The sequence below is a fragment of the Drosophila miranda genome, unplaced genomic scaffold (genome assembly GCF_003369915.1).
Source record: "Drosophila miranda strain MSH22 unplaced genomic scaffold, D.miranda_PacBio2.1 Contig_AX4_pilon, whole genome shotgun sequence".
NCBI classification, from domain to species: Eukaryota; Metazoa; Arthropoda; class Insecta; order Diptera; family Drosophilidae; genus Drosophila; species Drosophila miranda.
In genome coordinates this window covers 20,133-34,690 of record NW_022881684.1, presented here as the reverse complement: position 1 = coordinate 34,690, position 14,558 = coordinate 20,133, and the positions used below count along the sequence as shown (strand labels likewise).

General features: G+C 45.0%; 1 protein-coding gene across 1 annotated transcript; it reads right to left on the bottom strand.

Moving 5' to 3' along the window:
- Positions 1 to 1,701: 1,701 nt before the first annotated feature.
- LOC117195318 (inner centromere protein-like) lies at positions 1,702 to 2,165 on the bottom strand. Its single transcript, XM_033399907.1, has 2 exons — positions 2,010 to 2,165; positions 1,702 to 1,946 (listed from the first exon to the last, which is right to left on the bottom strand). Exons 1-2 carry the CDS (start codon positions 2,086 to 2,088, stop codon positions 1,753 to 1,755), a joined length of 273 nt encoding a protein of 90 aa, XP_033255798.1. The 5' UTR covers positions 2,089 to 2,165; the 3' UTR covers positions 1,702 to 1,752.
- Positions 2,166 to 14,558: the final 12,393 nt, after the last annotated feature.

Below are 14,558 nucleotides of genomic sequence, written 5' to 3'. Positions count from 1 at the left end.
CCTTTATCTGTTTATCTCTGTTTCATTTATTTTCGATGTTGGCCCAATAAAAATTAAATTATCTTCAAGATGGACAACCGAACCACACAAGCATTCAGGCTTACACTAGAAAAGAAGCATTCATAATATGGTTCCGCCCAGGGCAAATAAAAATGGAAATTGACTAAGAATTCCAATGGCATATGATGCATGTCACATTCCGCGATGGGGAGTTCGCAACATGTAACATGGCAATCTATATCCGAACTAACAAAAATTAAGTCTTAAATCTTATTTAGCCTATTAAAAACATTATTTACTTGGGATAAGCCCATACTAAAACAGTCATCTAGGAAAAGAATCTCGTTCGGCAAATGTACATTACTAGGTATCATAGCCGACGATTGCGGATCGCCGGACCATACCAACGAACCCAAATTGAATTGAGCACGCCGGCGGCTTTAATAGTTCTTAAGCAGTTGGGTATTAGTGTCAGAGGAAATCAAGTGGAATGGAAGTGGTATCGTGCGGTATCTTGCATTACTTTTCGCAAATACATTTATTTAATTTAAACTTCATTTATATTTCCATAGAACAAAACAGAAAGAACGAGGGGGAACGTTGTGAGTTGCTGCGGAGACCGCAACTATACAGTTATACCCGATACTAAGTCAGTATGGCTCTCCTCCGGCAGACGCCGCTAATATTAAACGACACGACAAGGGGTGCGTGCGAGAGAGACAGAAAATCAGTCTGAGCGTGACGTCGGGTGCTGCGTAGCCAGTGCAAATTGATTTGTTCCTTTTGGCTATAAAAATGATCTGATCTGATCCAGATTCAGCAATCTGATATATATGATCATTATCTATGATTCTGCGTTTTTAGTTTTCTCGTATCCTCAATATTGTGGATGCAACAGACTTTCGTCCTTTGTGGGGGCGGAAGGGGGTCGGGCGAAATTTTGAGATATACGTTTTATAGTGAGATCTAACAGGAGTGCGGATACCAAATTTGGTTACTCTAGCCTTAATAGTCTCTGAGATTTTTGAATATCCCTAGATTTTCATCCTTTGCGGGGGCGGAAGGGGGTGTGGCGAAATTTTGAAACAAACTCGTCTCGGTCCGATATATTAGGAGTGTGGATACCAAATTTGGTTGCTCTAGCTTTTATAGTCTCTGAGATCTAGGCGCTAATGTTTTACTCTAAGCAAAGCCGCCTATGCTACGTGTGTGTTAGAGAGAGACAGGGCGAGAAAAAATGAAATTGTTTTCTTGATTCTGGCTATAATCATTATACGATCTGGTTCAGATTTTGCACTCTAGAAGATATAGTCATCTTCTACGATTCTGCGTTTTCTGTTTTCTCGTATCTTTGAATTTGTGGATGCCACAGATTTTCGCCCTTCGTGGGGGCGGAAGTGGGCGGGGCAAAGTTTTGAAATATTCTTGTAGCAGTGACATATCACAGAAGTCTGGATCCAAAACATCGTTGCTCTCGCTCTTATAGTCTTTGAGCACTAGGCGCTGAAGGGGACGGACAGACGGACAGACGGACGGACGGACAGACGGACAGATGGACAGACAGACATGGCTCAATCGACTCGGCTATTGATGCTGATCAAGAATATATATACTTTATGGGGTCGGAAACGATTCCTTCTGGACGTTACACACATCCACTTTTACCACAAATCTAATATACCCCAATACTCATTTTGAGTATCGGGTATAAAAACAGGGGATTATTTTATATACATACGTGTTTGTGTATAACTAGTATTTTGGGAGCTCCGAGTAGCGTGGGGGCGTGGACCAGAGCACGCTGGAGTTGCGCTTCAGCTGGCTGGGATCGATGTTGGGGAAAATCAGTTTCAGGTCCGGAGTGGTGGGGGCCACCGAGAAGATGCTGTCGATGACATCGGTGGGACAGTGGCTCTGCATGGCAATCGCTTCGCCGCGTACATGGCCTGAAAATGGGTCACAAAATTTTAGATTAGATCAGACACTGGCTAAAGAAAACGCTAACTTACTGCGACTCCAGGTGGGTGCTGGCGGACGCTTGTGGGTGACCTTGCCCTCGTCATCGGTGGCTCGTGCAGCATGTCCCATGTGTATTTTGTCTTCGGCGGCGGTGGCAGAATCTTCTTCTTGGCCCCGGTCAACTGTACCAGCTTCTTAGTCAGTATGGCTCTCCTCTGGCAGACGCCGCTAATATTGAACGACACGACAAAGAGTGCGTGCGAGAGAGACAGAAAATCAGTCTTAGCGTGACGTCGGGCGCTGCTTAGCCACTGCAAATTGATTTGTTCCTTTTGGCTACAATAATGATCTGATCTGATCCAGATTCAGCAATCTGATAGATCTATGATCTATGATTATCTATGATTCTGCGTTTTTAGTTTTCTCGAATCTGCAATATTGTGGATGCAACAGATTTTCGTCCTTTGTGGGGGCGGAAGGGGGTGGGGCGAAATTCTGAGATATACGTTTTATAGTGAGATCTAACAGAAGTGCGGATACCAAATTTGGTTACTCTAGCCTTAATAGTCTCTGAGATTTGTGGATGCCCCATATTTTCGTCCTTTGCGGGGGCGGAAGGGGGTGTGGCGAAATTTGGACACGAAACGGTCAAGGTCCGATATCACAGGAGTGTGGATACCAAATTTGGTTGCTCTGGCTTTTATAGGTTCTGAGATCCCTGAACTCATATTTTGCAATTGGCAAAACCGACCATGAAACCTGTGTGTTAGAGAGAGACAGAGCGAGAAAGAATTAAATTGTTTTCTTGATTCTGGCTATAATAATAATACGATCCAATTCAGATTTTGCTCTCCAGAAGATATGGACATCTTCTACGATTCTGCGTTTTCTGTTTTCTTGTATATTTGAATTTGTGGATGCCACAGATTTTCGCCCTTCGTGGGGGCGGAAGGGGGCGGGGCAAAGTTTTGAAATATTCTTGTAGCAGTGACATATCACAGAAGTCTGGATCCAAAACATCGTTGCTCTCGCTCTTATAGTCTTTGAGCACTAGGCGCTGAAGGGGACGGACAGACGGACAGACGGACGGACGGACAGACGGACAGATGGACAGACAGACATGGCTCAATCGACTCGGCTATTGATGCTGATCAAGAATATATATACTTTATGGGGTCGGAAACGATTCCTTCTGGACGTTACACACATCCACTTTTACCACAAATCTAATATACCCCAATCCTCATTTTGTGTATCGGGTATAAAAATGTAATGGGAAGTTTTATTTGATGTTTACAAGCGTACTTTAAGCATTTACTCAGAGTCGCCTCTTCACCTGAACCCACTTAATCTACCAATAAAACCCTCAATTGAAACAGCTCAACAGCCTGAGTTAAGCCGATGAAGAATAACCCTCAGTTCCGAACTCATAATTTTATCCGATTGATGAATCACTTTCCTTCAAGGCTAGATAATTTTAATTTTTTCCGACCTCATAAAATATTTATATTCTTGATCAGCATCAATAGCCGAATGGATTTAGCCATGTATGTATGTCCGTCTGTGCGAACCGATGAGCGCCTAGATCCCAGAGACTTTAAAGGCTAGAGAGACTTAGTTTTGTATCCAGTATCTAGTTAAATGATACGAGAAAACTAAAAGCGCAGAATTATTGAGAGTAACCGTATCTACCAGATCTACGAATCTGGGAAAACGGTTCCCTTACCGCGTCCACATGTCCCACTTCCTGCCATGAGCATTATCTAGCTATTGTGTGGGATCCCGATCATGGTAGCGTCTCTCGCGTGAGCTCCTAACCGGCGTGGACTTTCTGCACTCGCATCGCATCATATCATCCTTCGAAATAAATATGAATCAAGCTTATGTTTAAATCTCTGTTGTTGCCATAGATCAGCAGTGGCCCCAAATCAATCCTAAGTTTCAGTGTACTCCTTCGCCAAATTTTTGCGCGGGTCAATGCTGTCCCACAGCACAGGGCATTGGCAGCATTCCCTTTCCTAACAAACATGCAGCTCGTCGAGGATTAAAACGAACGGCTCATTCGCATAAAGTTGAAGTTAATAAAAGAAACGAACCTTTTGTTCGAGAATCTTCTTTAGTCTGTGTTGAACTTGTTGACTTCCGGTCTGCCGCAGCAGCTCCAACACCTGGACGCCGCCGCCCCTTCACTCCTGGACAGCCCTTACCTGGCCGCAGGTCCCTGGCCAGCATCCCCTCTATCCCGTTGATGGAGTGCCCTGGTGGCCTGGTCTGCCACCACACATCCCATGTGGGAGCCACCACCAGCAGCAGCAGATGAACACAAAGCATTCCATCAACGATATCCTGGGAGGACGCTCTGGAGAAAGCAGAAGCAGGAACCAACAGCAGACGCCCCAGCAATTGCAACTGCAAGACCAGCAGGCACTCACGGTAGCACCGACGTCGCCTCTCCAAAAACTGGGGCACGACTCGGAACGGCACACGGCAGGGCTTCCCCCCTGCTGAAAATATTGCTGTCTTCCCCCGGACCAAACGTGTGTGCAAACAATTTAGCAAGACTCGAATGCCGGTGAGAGAGCCACACAAAAGGCTGATCTGCGACGGAGTACGAACTTATTACAACACATTGGAATTCGATCTCCCGTTCACAGATTGCAGGAGGCATAAGGGAGGTACTTGATCTCTTTCCTGGAGAGCCCAAGGAGAGGTGGCCCACGAGTGGCCGTCTTGCGGCGCGGGATAAGAAAAAACGAGGGGGAACGTTGTGAGTTGCTGCGGACACCGCAACTCTACGGTTATACCCGATACTAAGTCAGTATGGCTCTCCTCCGGCAGACGCCGCTAATATTAAACGACACGACAAAGAGTGCGTGCGAGAGAGACAGAAAATCAGTCTGAGCGTGACGTCGGGCGCTGCGTAGCCACTGAAAATTGATTTCTTGCTTTTGGCTACAAAAATGATCCGATCTGATCCAGATTCAGCATTCTGATAGATATGGTCATTATCTATGATTCTGCGATTTTTAGTTTTCTCGAATGTGCAATATTGTGGATGCAACAGATTTTCGTTCTTTGTGTGGGCGGAAGGGGGTGGGGCGAAATTTTGAGATACACGTTTTATAGTTAGATCTAACAGGAGTGCGGATACCAAATTTGGTTACTCTAGCCTTAATAGTCTCTGAGATTTTTGAATATCCCCAGATTTTCGTCCTTTGCGGGGGCAGAAGGGGGTGTGGCGAAATTTTGAAACAAACTCGTCTCGGTCCGATATATTAGGACTGTGGATACCAAATTTGGTTGCTCTAGCTTATGTAGTCTCTGAGATCTAGGCGCTAATGTTTTACTCTAAGCAAAGCCGCCTATGCTACGTGTGTGTTAGAGAGAGACAGGGCGAGAAAAAATGAAATTGTTTTCTTGATGCTGGCTATAATAATAATACGATCTAATTCAGATTCCGCAGTCTTAAAGATATGGTCATTCTCTACAATTCTACGTTTTTGGTTTTCTCATATCTTTAAAATTGTGGATGCCACAGATTTTCGTCCTTTGTGGGGGCGGAAGTGGGCGGGGCGAAGTTTTGAAATATTTTTGTAGCAGTGACATATCACAGAAGTTTGGATCCAAAACATCGTTGCTCTAGCTCTTATAGTCTTTGAGCACTAGGCGCTGTAGGGGACGGACAGACGGACAGACGGACGGACGGACAGACGGACAGACAGACATGGCTCAATCGACTCGGCTATTGATGCTGATCAAGAATATATATACTTTATGGGGTCGGAAACGATTCCTTCTGGACGTTACACACATCCACTTTTACCACAAATCTAATATACCCCAATACTCATTTTGAGTATCGGGTATAAAAATGCGGCGCATCGAATTTGAGGATAATAACATTGAAACACACTTTTGACGATTTTATTATTGGCCGTTTCCGTTTCCAACCCGATTCAGTTACCAAACCCGTTTCCATATTTTTCCGTACGACTTATTTGAAGCTGTGGAAAAGGGTACCCGACTAACTATTAAAAGTTACTCATCAATACAAAATTTAGTACAAGTCCGGGTACGTTAAACTGACCAAGTATTTTGATGGACAGAAAACGGCTGCAACAAGCATGTCCGGATGTGTCTTGTTGATATTGCCCAATAATTGCGGTTTTTTTTTGTATTTGTATTTAACTTTTAGCGACTGTCCGAATGTCTTCAGCTTTCGGCTATTAAAGTGGCTCAGCCGGGATGGTAGGGCTAATTTTCGCAGAACATTGCAGTTCCAATCATTACCATTACATAACATGGAACGGAATGGGCAACATTCTGCATACACTGGGGAAAAGGATATTATAGAATTGAAGAAATATTTGTCATCTAAGTCGCCAATGAATGCAGAATCTAGTCAGTATCTGTTTAAGGCTATCACAACGAAATTTTTCAGTTTATTGTTTTATCACAGAGACCAAGAATTTATTTATTTATTTATTATTCGCCAACGGAATCAAAAAATCCTTAACTGGCTAGGCTAACTTATTTCTATATTAACAAATAAAAACGAGGGGGAACGTTGTGAGTTGCTGCGGACACCGCAACTCTACGGTTATACCCGATACTAAGTCAGTATGGCTCTCCTCCGGCAGACGCCGCTAATATTAAACGACACGACAAAGAGTGCGTGCGAGAGAGACAGAAAATCAGTCTGAGCGTGACGTCGGGCGCTGCGTAGCCACTGAAAATTGATTTCTTGCTTTTGGCTACAAAAATGATCCGATCTGATCCAGATTCAGCATTCTGATAGATATGGTCATTATCTATGATTCTGCGATTTTTAGTTTTGTCGAATGTGCAATATTGTGGATGCAACAGATTTTCGTCCTTTGTGTGGGCGGAAGGGGGTGGGGCGAAATTTTGAGATACACGTTTTATAGTTAGATCTAACAGGAGTGCGGATACCAAATTTGGTTACTCTAGCCTTAATAGTCTCTGAGATTTTTGAATATCCCCAGATTTTCGTCCTTTGCGGGGGCGGAAGGGGGTGTGGCGAAATTTTGAAACAAACTCGTCTCGGTCCGATATATTAGGAGTGTGAACACCAAATTTGGTTGCTCTAGCTTTTGTAGTCTCTGAGATCTAGGCGCTAATGTTTTACTCTAAGCAAAGCCGCCTATGCTACGTGTGTGTTAGAGAGAGACAGGGCGAGAAAAAATGAAATTGTTTTCTTGATGCTGGCTATAATAATAATACGATCCAATTCAGATTCCGCAGTCTTAAAGATATGGTCATTCTCTACAATTCTACGTTTTTGGTTTTCTCATATCTTTAAAATTGTGGATGCCACAGATTTTCGTCCTTTGTGGGGGCGGAAGTGGGCGGGGCGAAGTTTTGAAATATTTTTGTAGCAGTGACATATCACAGAAGTTTGGATCCAAAACATCGTTGCTCTAGCTTTTATAGTCTTTGAGCACTAAGCGCTGTAGGGGACGGACAGACGGACAGACGGACGGACGGACAGACGGACAGACAGACATGGCTCAATCGACTCGGCTATTGATGCTGATCAAGAATATATATACTTTATGGGGTCGGAAACGATTCCTTCTGGACGTTACACACATCCACTTTTACCACAAATCTAATATACCCCAATACTCATTTTGAGTATCGGGTATAAAAATGCGGCGCATCGAATTTGAGGATAATAACATTGAAACACACTTTTGACGATTTTATTATTGGCCGTTTCCGTTTCCGACCCGATTCAGTTACCAAACCCGTTTCCATATTTTTCCGTACGACTTATTTGAAGCTGTGGAAAAGGGTACCCGACTAACATGTGGTCTATATCAAACACATATTAAAACTAACTCATCAATACAAAATTTAGTACAAGTCAGGGTACGTTAAACTGACCAAGTATTTTGATGGACAGAAAACGGCTGCGACAAGCATGTCCGGATGTGTCTTGTTGATATTGCCCAATAATTGCGGCTTTTTTTGTATTTGTATTTCACTTTTAGCGACTGTCCGAATGTCTTCAGCTTTCGGCTATTAAAGTGGCTCAGCCGGGATGGTAGGGCTAATTTTCGCAGAACATTGCAGTTCCAATCATTACCATTACATAACATGGAACGGAATGGGCAACATTCTGCATACACTGGGGAAAAGGATATTATAGAATTGAAGAAATATTTGTCATCTAAGTCGCCAATGAATGCAGAATCTAGTCAGTATCTGTTTAAGGCTATCACAACGAAATTTTTCAGTTTATTGTTTTATCACAGAGACCAAGAATTTATTTATTTATTTATTATTCGCCAACGGAATCAAAAAATCCTTAACTGGCTAGGCTAACTTATTTCTATATTAACAAATAAAAACGAGGGGGAACGTTGTGAGTTGCTGCGGACACCGCAACTCTACGGTTATACCCGATACTAAGTCAGTATGGCTCTCCTCCGGCAGACGCCGCTAATATTAAACGACACGACAAAGAGTGCGTGCGAGAGAGACAGAAAATCAGTCTGAGCGTGACGTCGGGCGCTGCGTAGCCACTGCAAATTGATTTGTTCCTATTGGCTATAAAAATGATCTGATCTGATCCAGATTCAGCAATCTGATAGATATGGTCATTATCTATGATTCTGCGTTTTTAGTTTTCTCGAATGTGCAATATTGTGGATGCAACAGATTTTCGTTCTTTGTGTGGGCGGAAGGGGGTGGGGCGAAATTTTGAGATACACGTTTTATAGTTAGATCTAACAGGAGTGCGGATACCAAATTTGGTTACTCTAGCCTTAATAGTCTCTGAGATTTTTGAATATCCCCAGATTTTCGTCCTTTGCGGGGGCGGAAGGGGGTGTGGCGAAATTTTGAAACAAACTCGTCTCGGTCCGATATATTAGGAGTGTGGATACCAAATTTGGTTGCTCTAGCTTTTGTAGTCTCTGAGATCTAGGCGCTAATGTTTTACTCTAAGCCGCCTATGCTACGTGTGTGTTAGAGAGAGACAGGGCGAGAAAAAATGAAATTGTTTTCTTGATGCTGGCTATAATAATAATACGATCCAATTCAGATTCCGCAGTCTTAAAGATATGGCCATTCTCTACAATTCTACGTTTTTGGTTTTCTCATATCTTTAAAATTGTGGATGCCACAGATTTTCGTCCTTTGTGGGGGCGGAAGTGGGCGGGGCGAAGTTTTGAAATATTTTTGTAGCAGTGACATATCACAGAAGTTTGGATCCAAAACATCGTTGCTCTAGCTTTTAGAGTCTTTGAGCACTAGGCGCTGTAGGGGACGGACAGACGGACAGACGGACGGACGGACAGACGGACAGACAGACATGGCTCAATCGACTCGGCTATTGATGCTGATCAAGAATATACATACTTTATGGGGTCGGAAACGATTCCTTCTGGACGTTACACACATCCACTTTTACCACAAATCTAATATACCCCAATACTCATTTTGAGTATCGGGTATAAAAATGCGGCGCATCGAATTTGAGGATAATAACATTGGACGGTTTTCTAAGGGTTAAACTACAAAGAGAGTGAGAGAGCTCTAACTGCGATTGCCCACTCGGAGAACGGCGTCGTTTCATGCTAGGGCAGCGTAACCTCGTTTCCGATCACCATGAAAAGTCTTCGTTTGCGTTTCGACGAAATCACAACGACAATTAGCAGTTGCAGCCGGCCGCGCTTAAACCCGTATTACCCATTACATACATACATACTCTATACGCGATTAAGATTAAAGTTTAAGTTGATTGAAGTCCAAATGAATAAATCTCGAATTGTCTATATCGTGTAGTACATTATTAAACGCAAAGATTCCCCAGAGCATTTCTGCTCAACATTGAAATCTCGTATCGAGGATTTCACAACATTTTGGTGGCCCATGGGGGGAACCGCGTTTAGTTCGTACTATACGCATATGATTCTACCTCGTTCCGCGTTCAGTTAAATGTACAAATAAAATCATATTTTACCGGCTGCAACTGTAAACGGCAAACACAACGCAAACCAACGGTTTATCCAACAGCCGCTATCTCTCGCACGAAGCAGGGACAAAGAAGACCAGACGATAGCTCTGTGCCTGGACAGTAGCACACAACAACAACACAAGCCGACGGTTAGACAGCAGCCTCTCTCTCGTGCAAAGCAGAGACCAAGAGACCAACGAGCGTTCTGTTGCTGCACATCATCTCTAGACACAAGGCCTCAGCTCAACGCTCACAGTAGCACAGTTTCTGCTCTCCGCTCGGACAACACCAACAACAACGACTCGCAAGTTCTCTTAAGCTACGCTTTAAGCAAAGAGAAGCACTCCCGAGTACCAGAGTAAGTGTTTCGTTGTGGGTATTTTGTACAAGGTCAAAGAGAGTGCAACTAAGGGTGAGAAAGGTACATACACATATAACAGCAACATGTCAACAGCCGAGTCCCACGACCTCGAAGCCGATCCTCAGGTGGAGATCGACAATCTCAGTGTTATTCAGACAAATCTCATTGCGAGGGTTAATCAAACGGTGCGTAATTTCAGAAAGGATGGCGCAGATCGGAAAACAAAAGCTTATTTTCAAACGCGCTTACAAACTTTGCAACGGTTCTTAGGTGAATTTGAGCAAAATCATCAACGTTTGCTAATACTTCGATGTCCAAGTACGCATAGTTATGTGTCCAGCGAAGTGGCCTTTCGCTTTGATGAAGACTATACAACGGCATTCAGCATCATATCAGAGGCCTACGAAAATGTATGTCCAAGAGCAGCACCGGTACAGCAGAATCCGGAGCCAGCAAATCCATCCGTATCATCAGTGCAATTGCCCAAGCTCCCTGTACCGACATTTACAGGCAAGTTTGTGGATTGGCCGGCATTTCACGATGCATTTGTTCAACTCATCCATAACAACCAGAAACTGTCCGACGTCCAAAGGTTTCATTTCCTGAAGCAAGCTCTTCCCTCGGATCGCGACGAGGATATTCAGCAGATGGCGCTTGCGGGAAATAACTATGCAACAGCTTGGAGTCTCGTCCTCAAGCGATACGACAACAAACGGCTGCAGTTTATGTACCATATGAACGGTTTGTATGACTTGCCACAGTTGACAAAGGAGCAGTCTGCTGATATAAAACATATGCTTAATGTTGCGACGGTTTGTCTCAATGCTTTCAAGAATCTAGATGTTCAGCATTGGATGGCTCATCATCTCACTTCCAGACTGCCAAGCACGACACTGCAAGCTTGGGAGCTCCATCTCGGTAGCTCTGCCGAACTTGCCACCTTTTCTCAGCTACAATCATTTCTCAACGACCGTCTCGTCAGCATCGATGTGTTCGAAAACCGAGGCCACTCCACGACGCGGACACCTGTGCCGCAGCCTGTCAATCAAAGGCACCCGAAGAAGTCAGGTGGCAACGTAACATACAAGGGCAACAGTTTCCATGCCAAGACTGCGGTTGCCGAACACACTCGCTGCCCTCACTGCAGCGACAGTCACAATCTTCGGCATTGCCCGGACCTTTTGTCCAAGGACTGCTTTGCAAGGAAAGCCATCGTCGATCATGCAAAGGCATGCCTCAACTGTCTGAGCCGTTCCCATGCACTTTCAAAATGTACCAGTAAAAGGAACTGCACGCAGTGTGGTCAAAGACACCATACACTGCTGCACTTCCCAACTCCTGCTCAGGTGGCAACACAGCCTCACGCAGCCTCCCATAGCGCTCGTTCCGGTAACTCCTGGCAGTATACAACGAGCGACTCATCTGGCAGGGCTACACCTACGCAACTCTACGCTAGGACCCCACTTCCTACTCAGAGCACTGCACAGCCTCTCCCAGTTGTTCCCAACACTAGTTCCGGTGGTCATCCACAGTCTGCAGCGACCGACTCGTCTGTGAGAACACACTCTGCGCAACTAGTCTCCGCTACGGCAACGCATCACGAACCCAGCACTGTCCTTCTGGCCACTGCCCTGGTCACAATCCACAACCCCCACACTGGTCAATCAGCGGTGGTACGTGCGTTAGTGGATTCAGGCTCGGAAGGAACCCTCATTACAGAGCACACAGTGCAGGCTCTCAACCTCAAGCGGCATCCAATTTCGGCAGAAATTGCTGGAGTTGGGACCACCTCCAAGAACAGGTGTACCTACACTACAGAATTGGCATTAAGTTCTTGTACTTCGCAGTTTTGTACTACCATTGATACTGCGTTTATACTTAAAACGCTTACATCGCAATTACCTTCAAAATCCATCAAATTGCAGCAATGTCCTCATTTGAACGGAATAGAACTCGCCGATCCCAGGTTCTACAAATCACAACGGATTGATCTTCTGCTGGGAGCGGACGTAATCCCACAGATCCTGCTTTCAGATATCCGCAGAGGAAAGGAGAACCAACCAATTGCACAGCACACCCAGCTGGGCTGGATAGTCTTTGGTCGAGCCACTTCCACACGCTCACACGCTGTCACCATTAGATGTCACCACAACAGGCTAGAGAATCTCGTCCAGAAATTCTTCGAAATGGAGCATCTCGGTTCTGCAAAACAGCTCACACCAGAAGAGCGATGGTGCGAGGAGCATTTTAAACGAACTCACATCCGTCAACGAAACGGCAAGTATTTGGTACGGTTACCACTTAAGCGTTTGTTTGACCCTTCGCAGGTGCTAGGCAAATCACGTCAAATCGCGATTAATCGATTCCAAATGCTTCAACGAAGATTCCAAAGGCAGCCGGAGCTGCAAGCCAAATATTCGGAAGTCATGAAGGAGTACTTTCAACTAGGCCAGGTGACCAAAGTAACAACCAAGGAGCAGCAGCATTGCATCATTAGCAAGGAGAATGGAATCGAGTCCACATGTTGCACCTTGCCTCATCACGCAGTATTTAAAGAGGAAAGTGTCACTACTAAGGTTAGAGTAGTATATGACGCCTCCTGTAAAACGTCAAACGGAAAATCGCTCAATGACGTCCTATGCACCGGACCAGCGCTCCAAAACGATCTAGCCGGCGTGGTCCTGAATTGGCGTTTCCATCGTTTTGTTTTTGCTGCCGACATTCAGAAGATGTATAGATGCATTGACATGAATGCAGAGGATTCGCAATATCAACGCATCTTTTTGGCATGACGAACACAACCAAGTAGCTGAGTATTATCTCAACACAGTTACGTTTGGAACCGCTTCAGCTCCTTACACAGCCATTCGCGTCATACATCAACTGGCGCAGGATGAACGAGACCGATACCCACTCGCGGAAAGGGTCCTTCGACACGAAATATACGTGGACGACGTACAAAGCGGAGCTTCCACTCGCGAAGGAGCATTAGAAATTCAAAATCAATTGATCGGAGCCTTACGATCAGCAGGAATGGAGCTTCGAAAGTGGTCTGCGAATGACGCTTCTCTGCTACAAGACATACCTCCAGACCATTTATCTCATAAGACATTATTAGAGTTTGAGTACCAAGATCCCGCTAAAACCTTAGGCCTCTATTGGCATCCACATCAAGACTATTTTGGGTTCAAGATAAATTTTGAAATCAGTCACGCACATACTAAACGTTCTTTACTTTCCACAGTCGCCCGACTGTACGACCCATTAGGTTTCATCACGCCCTGTGTCATGACCGCGAAGGCGATACTCAAGGACTCATGGATGGCCCGCATCAAACGCAACGATGGCAGCCTAGCACAACTGGACTGGGATGAACCGCTGCCAACCGAACTGCTTGATAGATGGCAGGGATTCATACAGAACTTGCCATATGTCGAGCAAATTCAAGTACCACGATGGCTGCGCTTCAACATCCACGAGCTTGCGTCATTACAGCTACATGTTTTCTGCGATGGATCATCACTGGCGTATGCAGCATGTGCATATATTCGTGCAGAGCTACCAAACGGAATGATTCAAACTCATTTGCTAGCTGCACGCAGTCGAGTCACACCCACGAAACCGATCACAATTCCACGAGTCGAACTTTCGGGTGCGCTGCTGGCAGTTAAACTGGCAAAATGGATCCGGGACCAACTTCGCACGGCAGGACCACCTATGGCAACCTTCTATTGGTCAGATGCTACTATCGTTTTGTTTTGGATAAATGGAGATCCCCACCGATGGCAAACCTTTGTGTCAAATCGCGTTGGACAGATTTTGGAGCATAGTACATCAACCCAGTGGAGACATGTACCTACTGCGGTAAACCCAGCGGACTGCGCAACTCGTGGCTTAACACCACAAGAGTTAGCAGTACATCCATTATGGTGGTCTGGACCATCATGGCTACAGCAGCCGGAAAGCCAATGGCCGGCAAACGGAGTTCCCAGTCAGGACATCGACAGGACTATAATCGAGGAGAAACCGTCAGTTTTGTTCCAAAATGCTGTGCAAGTCTCGGAGGCTCCAGAAGCCTTCATCCACAACTCGTCCTCATACGACAGGTTAATATCAGTCATGGCATATGTTCTACGGTTTATACATAACATTCAAGCCAAAGGGGACAAACTGTCTGGACCACTGAGTGTGCAGGAGCTCGACAACGCTTTAAGTCATCTCGTTCGCAGCATTCAACAGGAGGTCTACGCG

Coding starts and splice junctions, on each gene's coding strand:
- LOC117195318 (XM_033399907.1), bottom strand. CDS start 2,088: ATGGGACATGCTGCACGAGCCACCGATGACGAGGGCAAGGTCACCCAC. Junction 1,947..2,009: donor AGCACCCACCTGGAGTCGCA/GTAAGTTAGCGT, acceptor ACCCATTTTCAG/GCCATGTACGCGGCGAAGCG.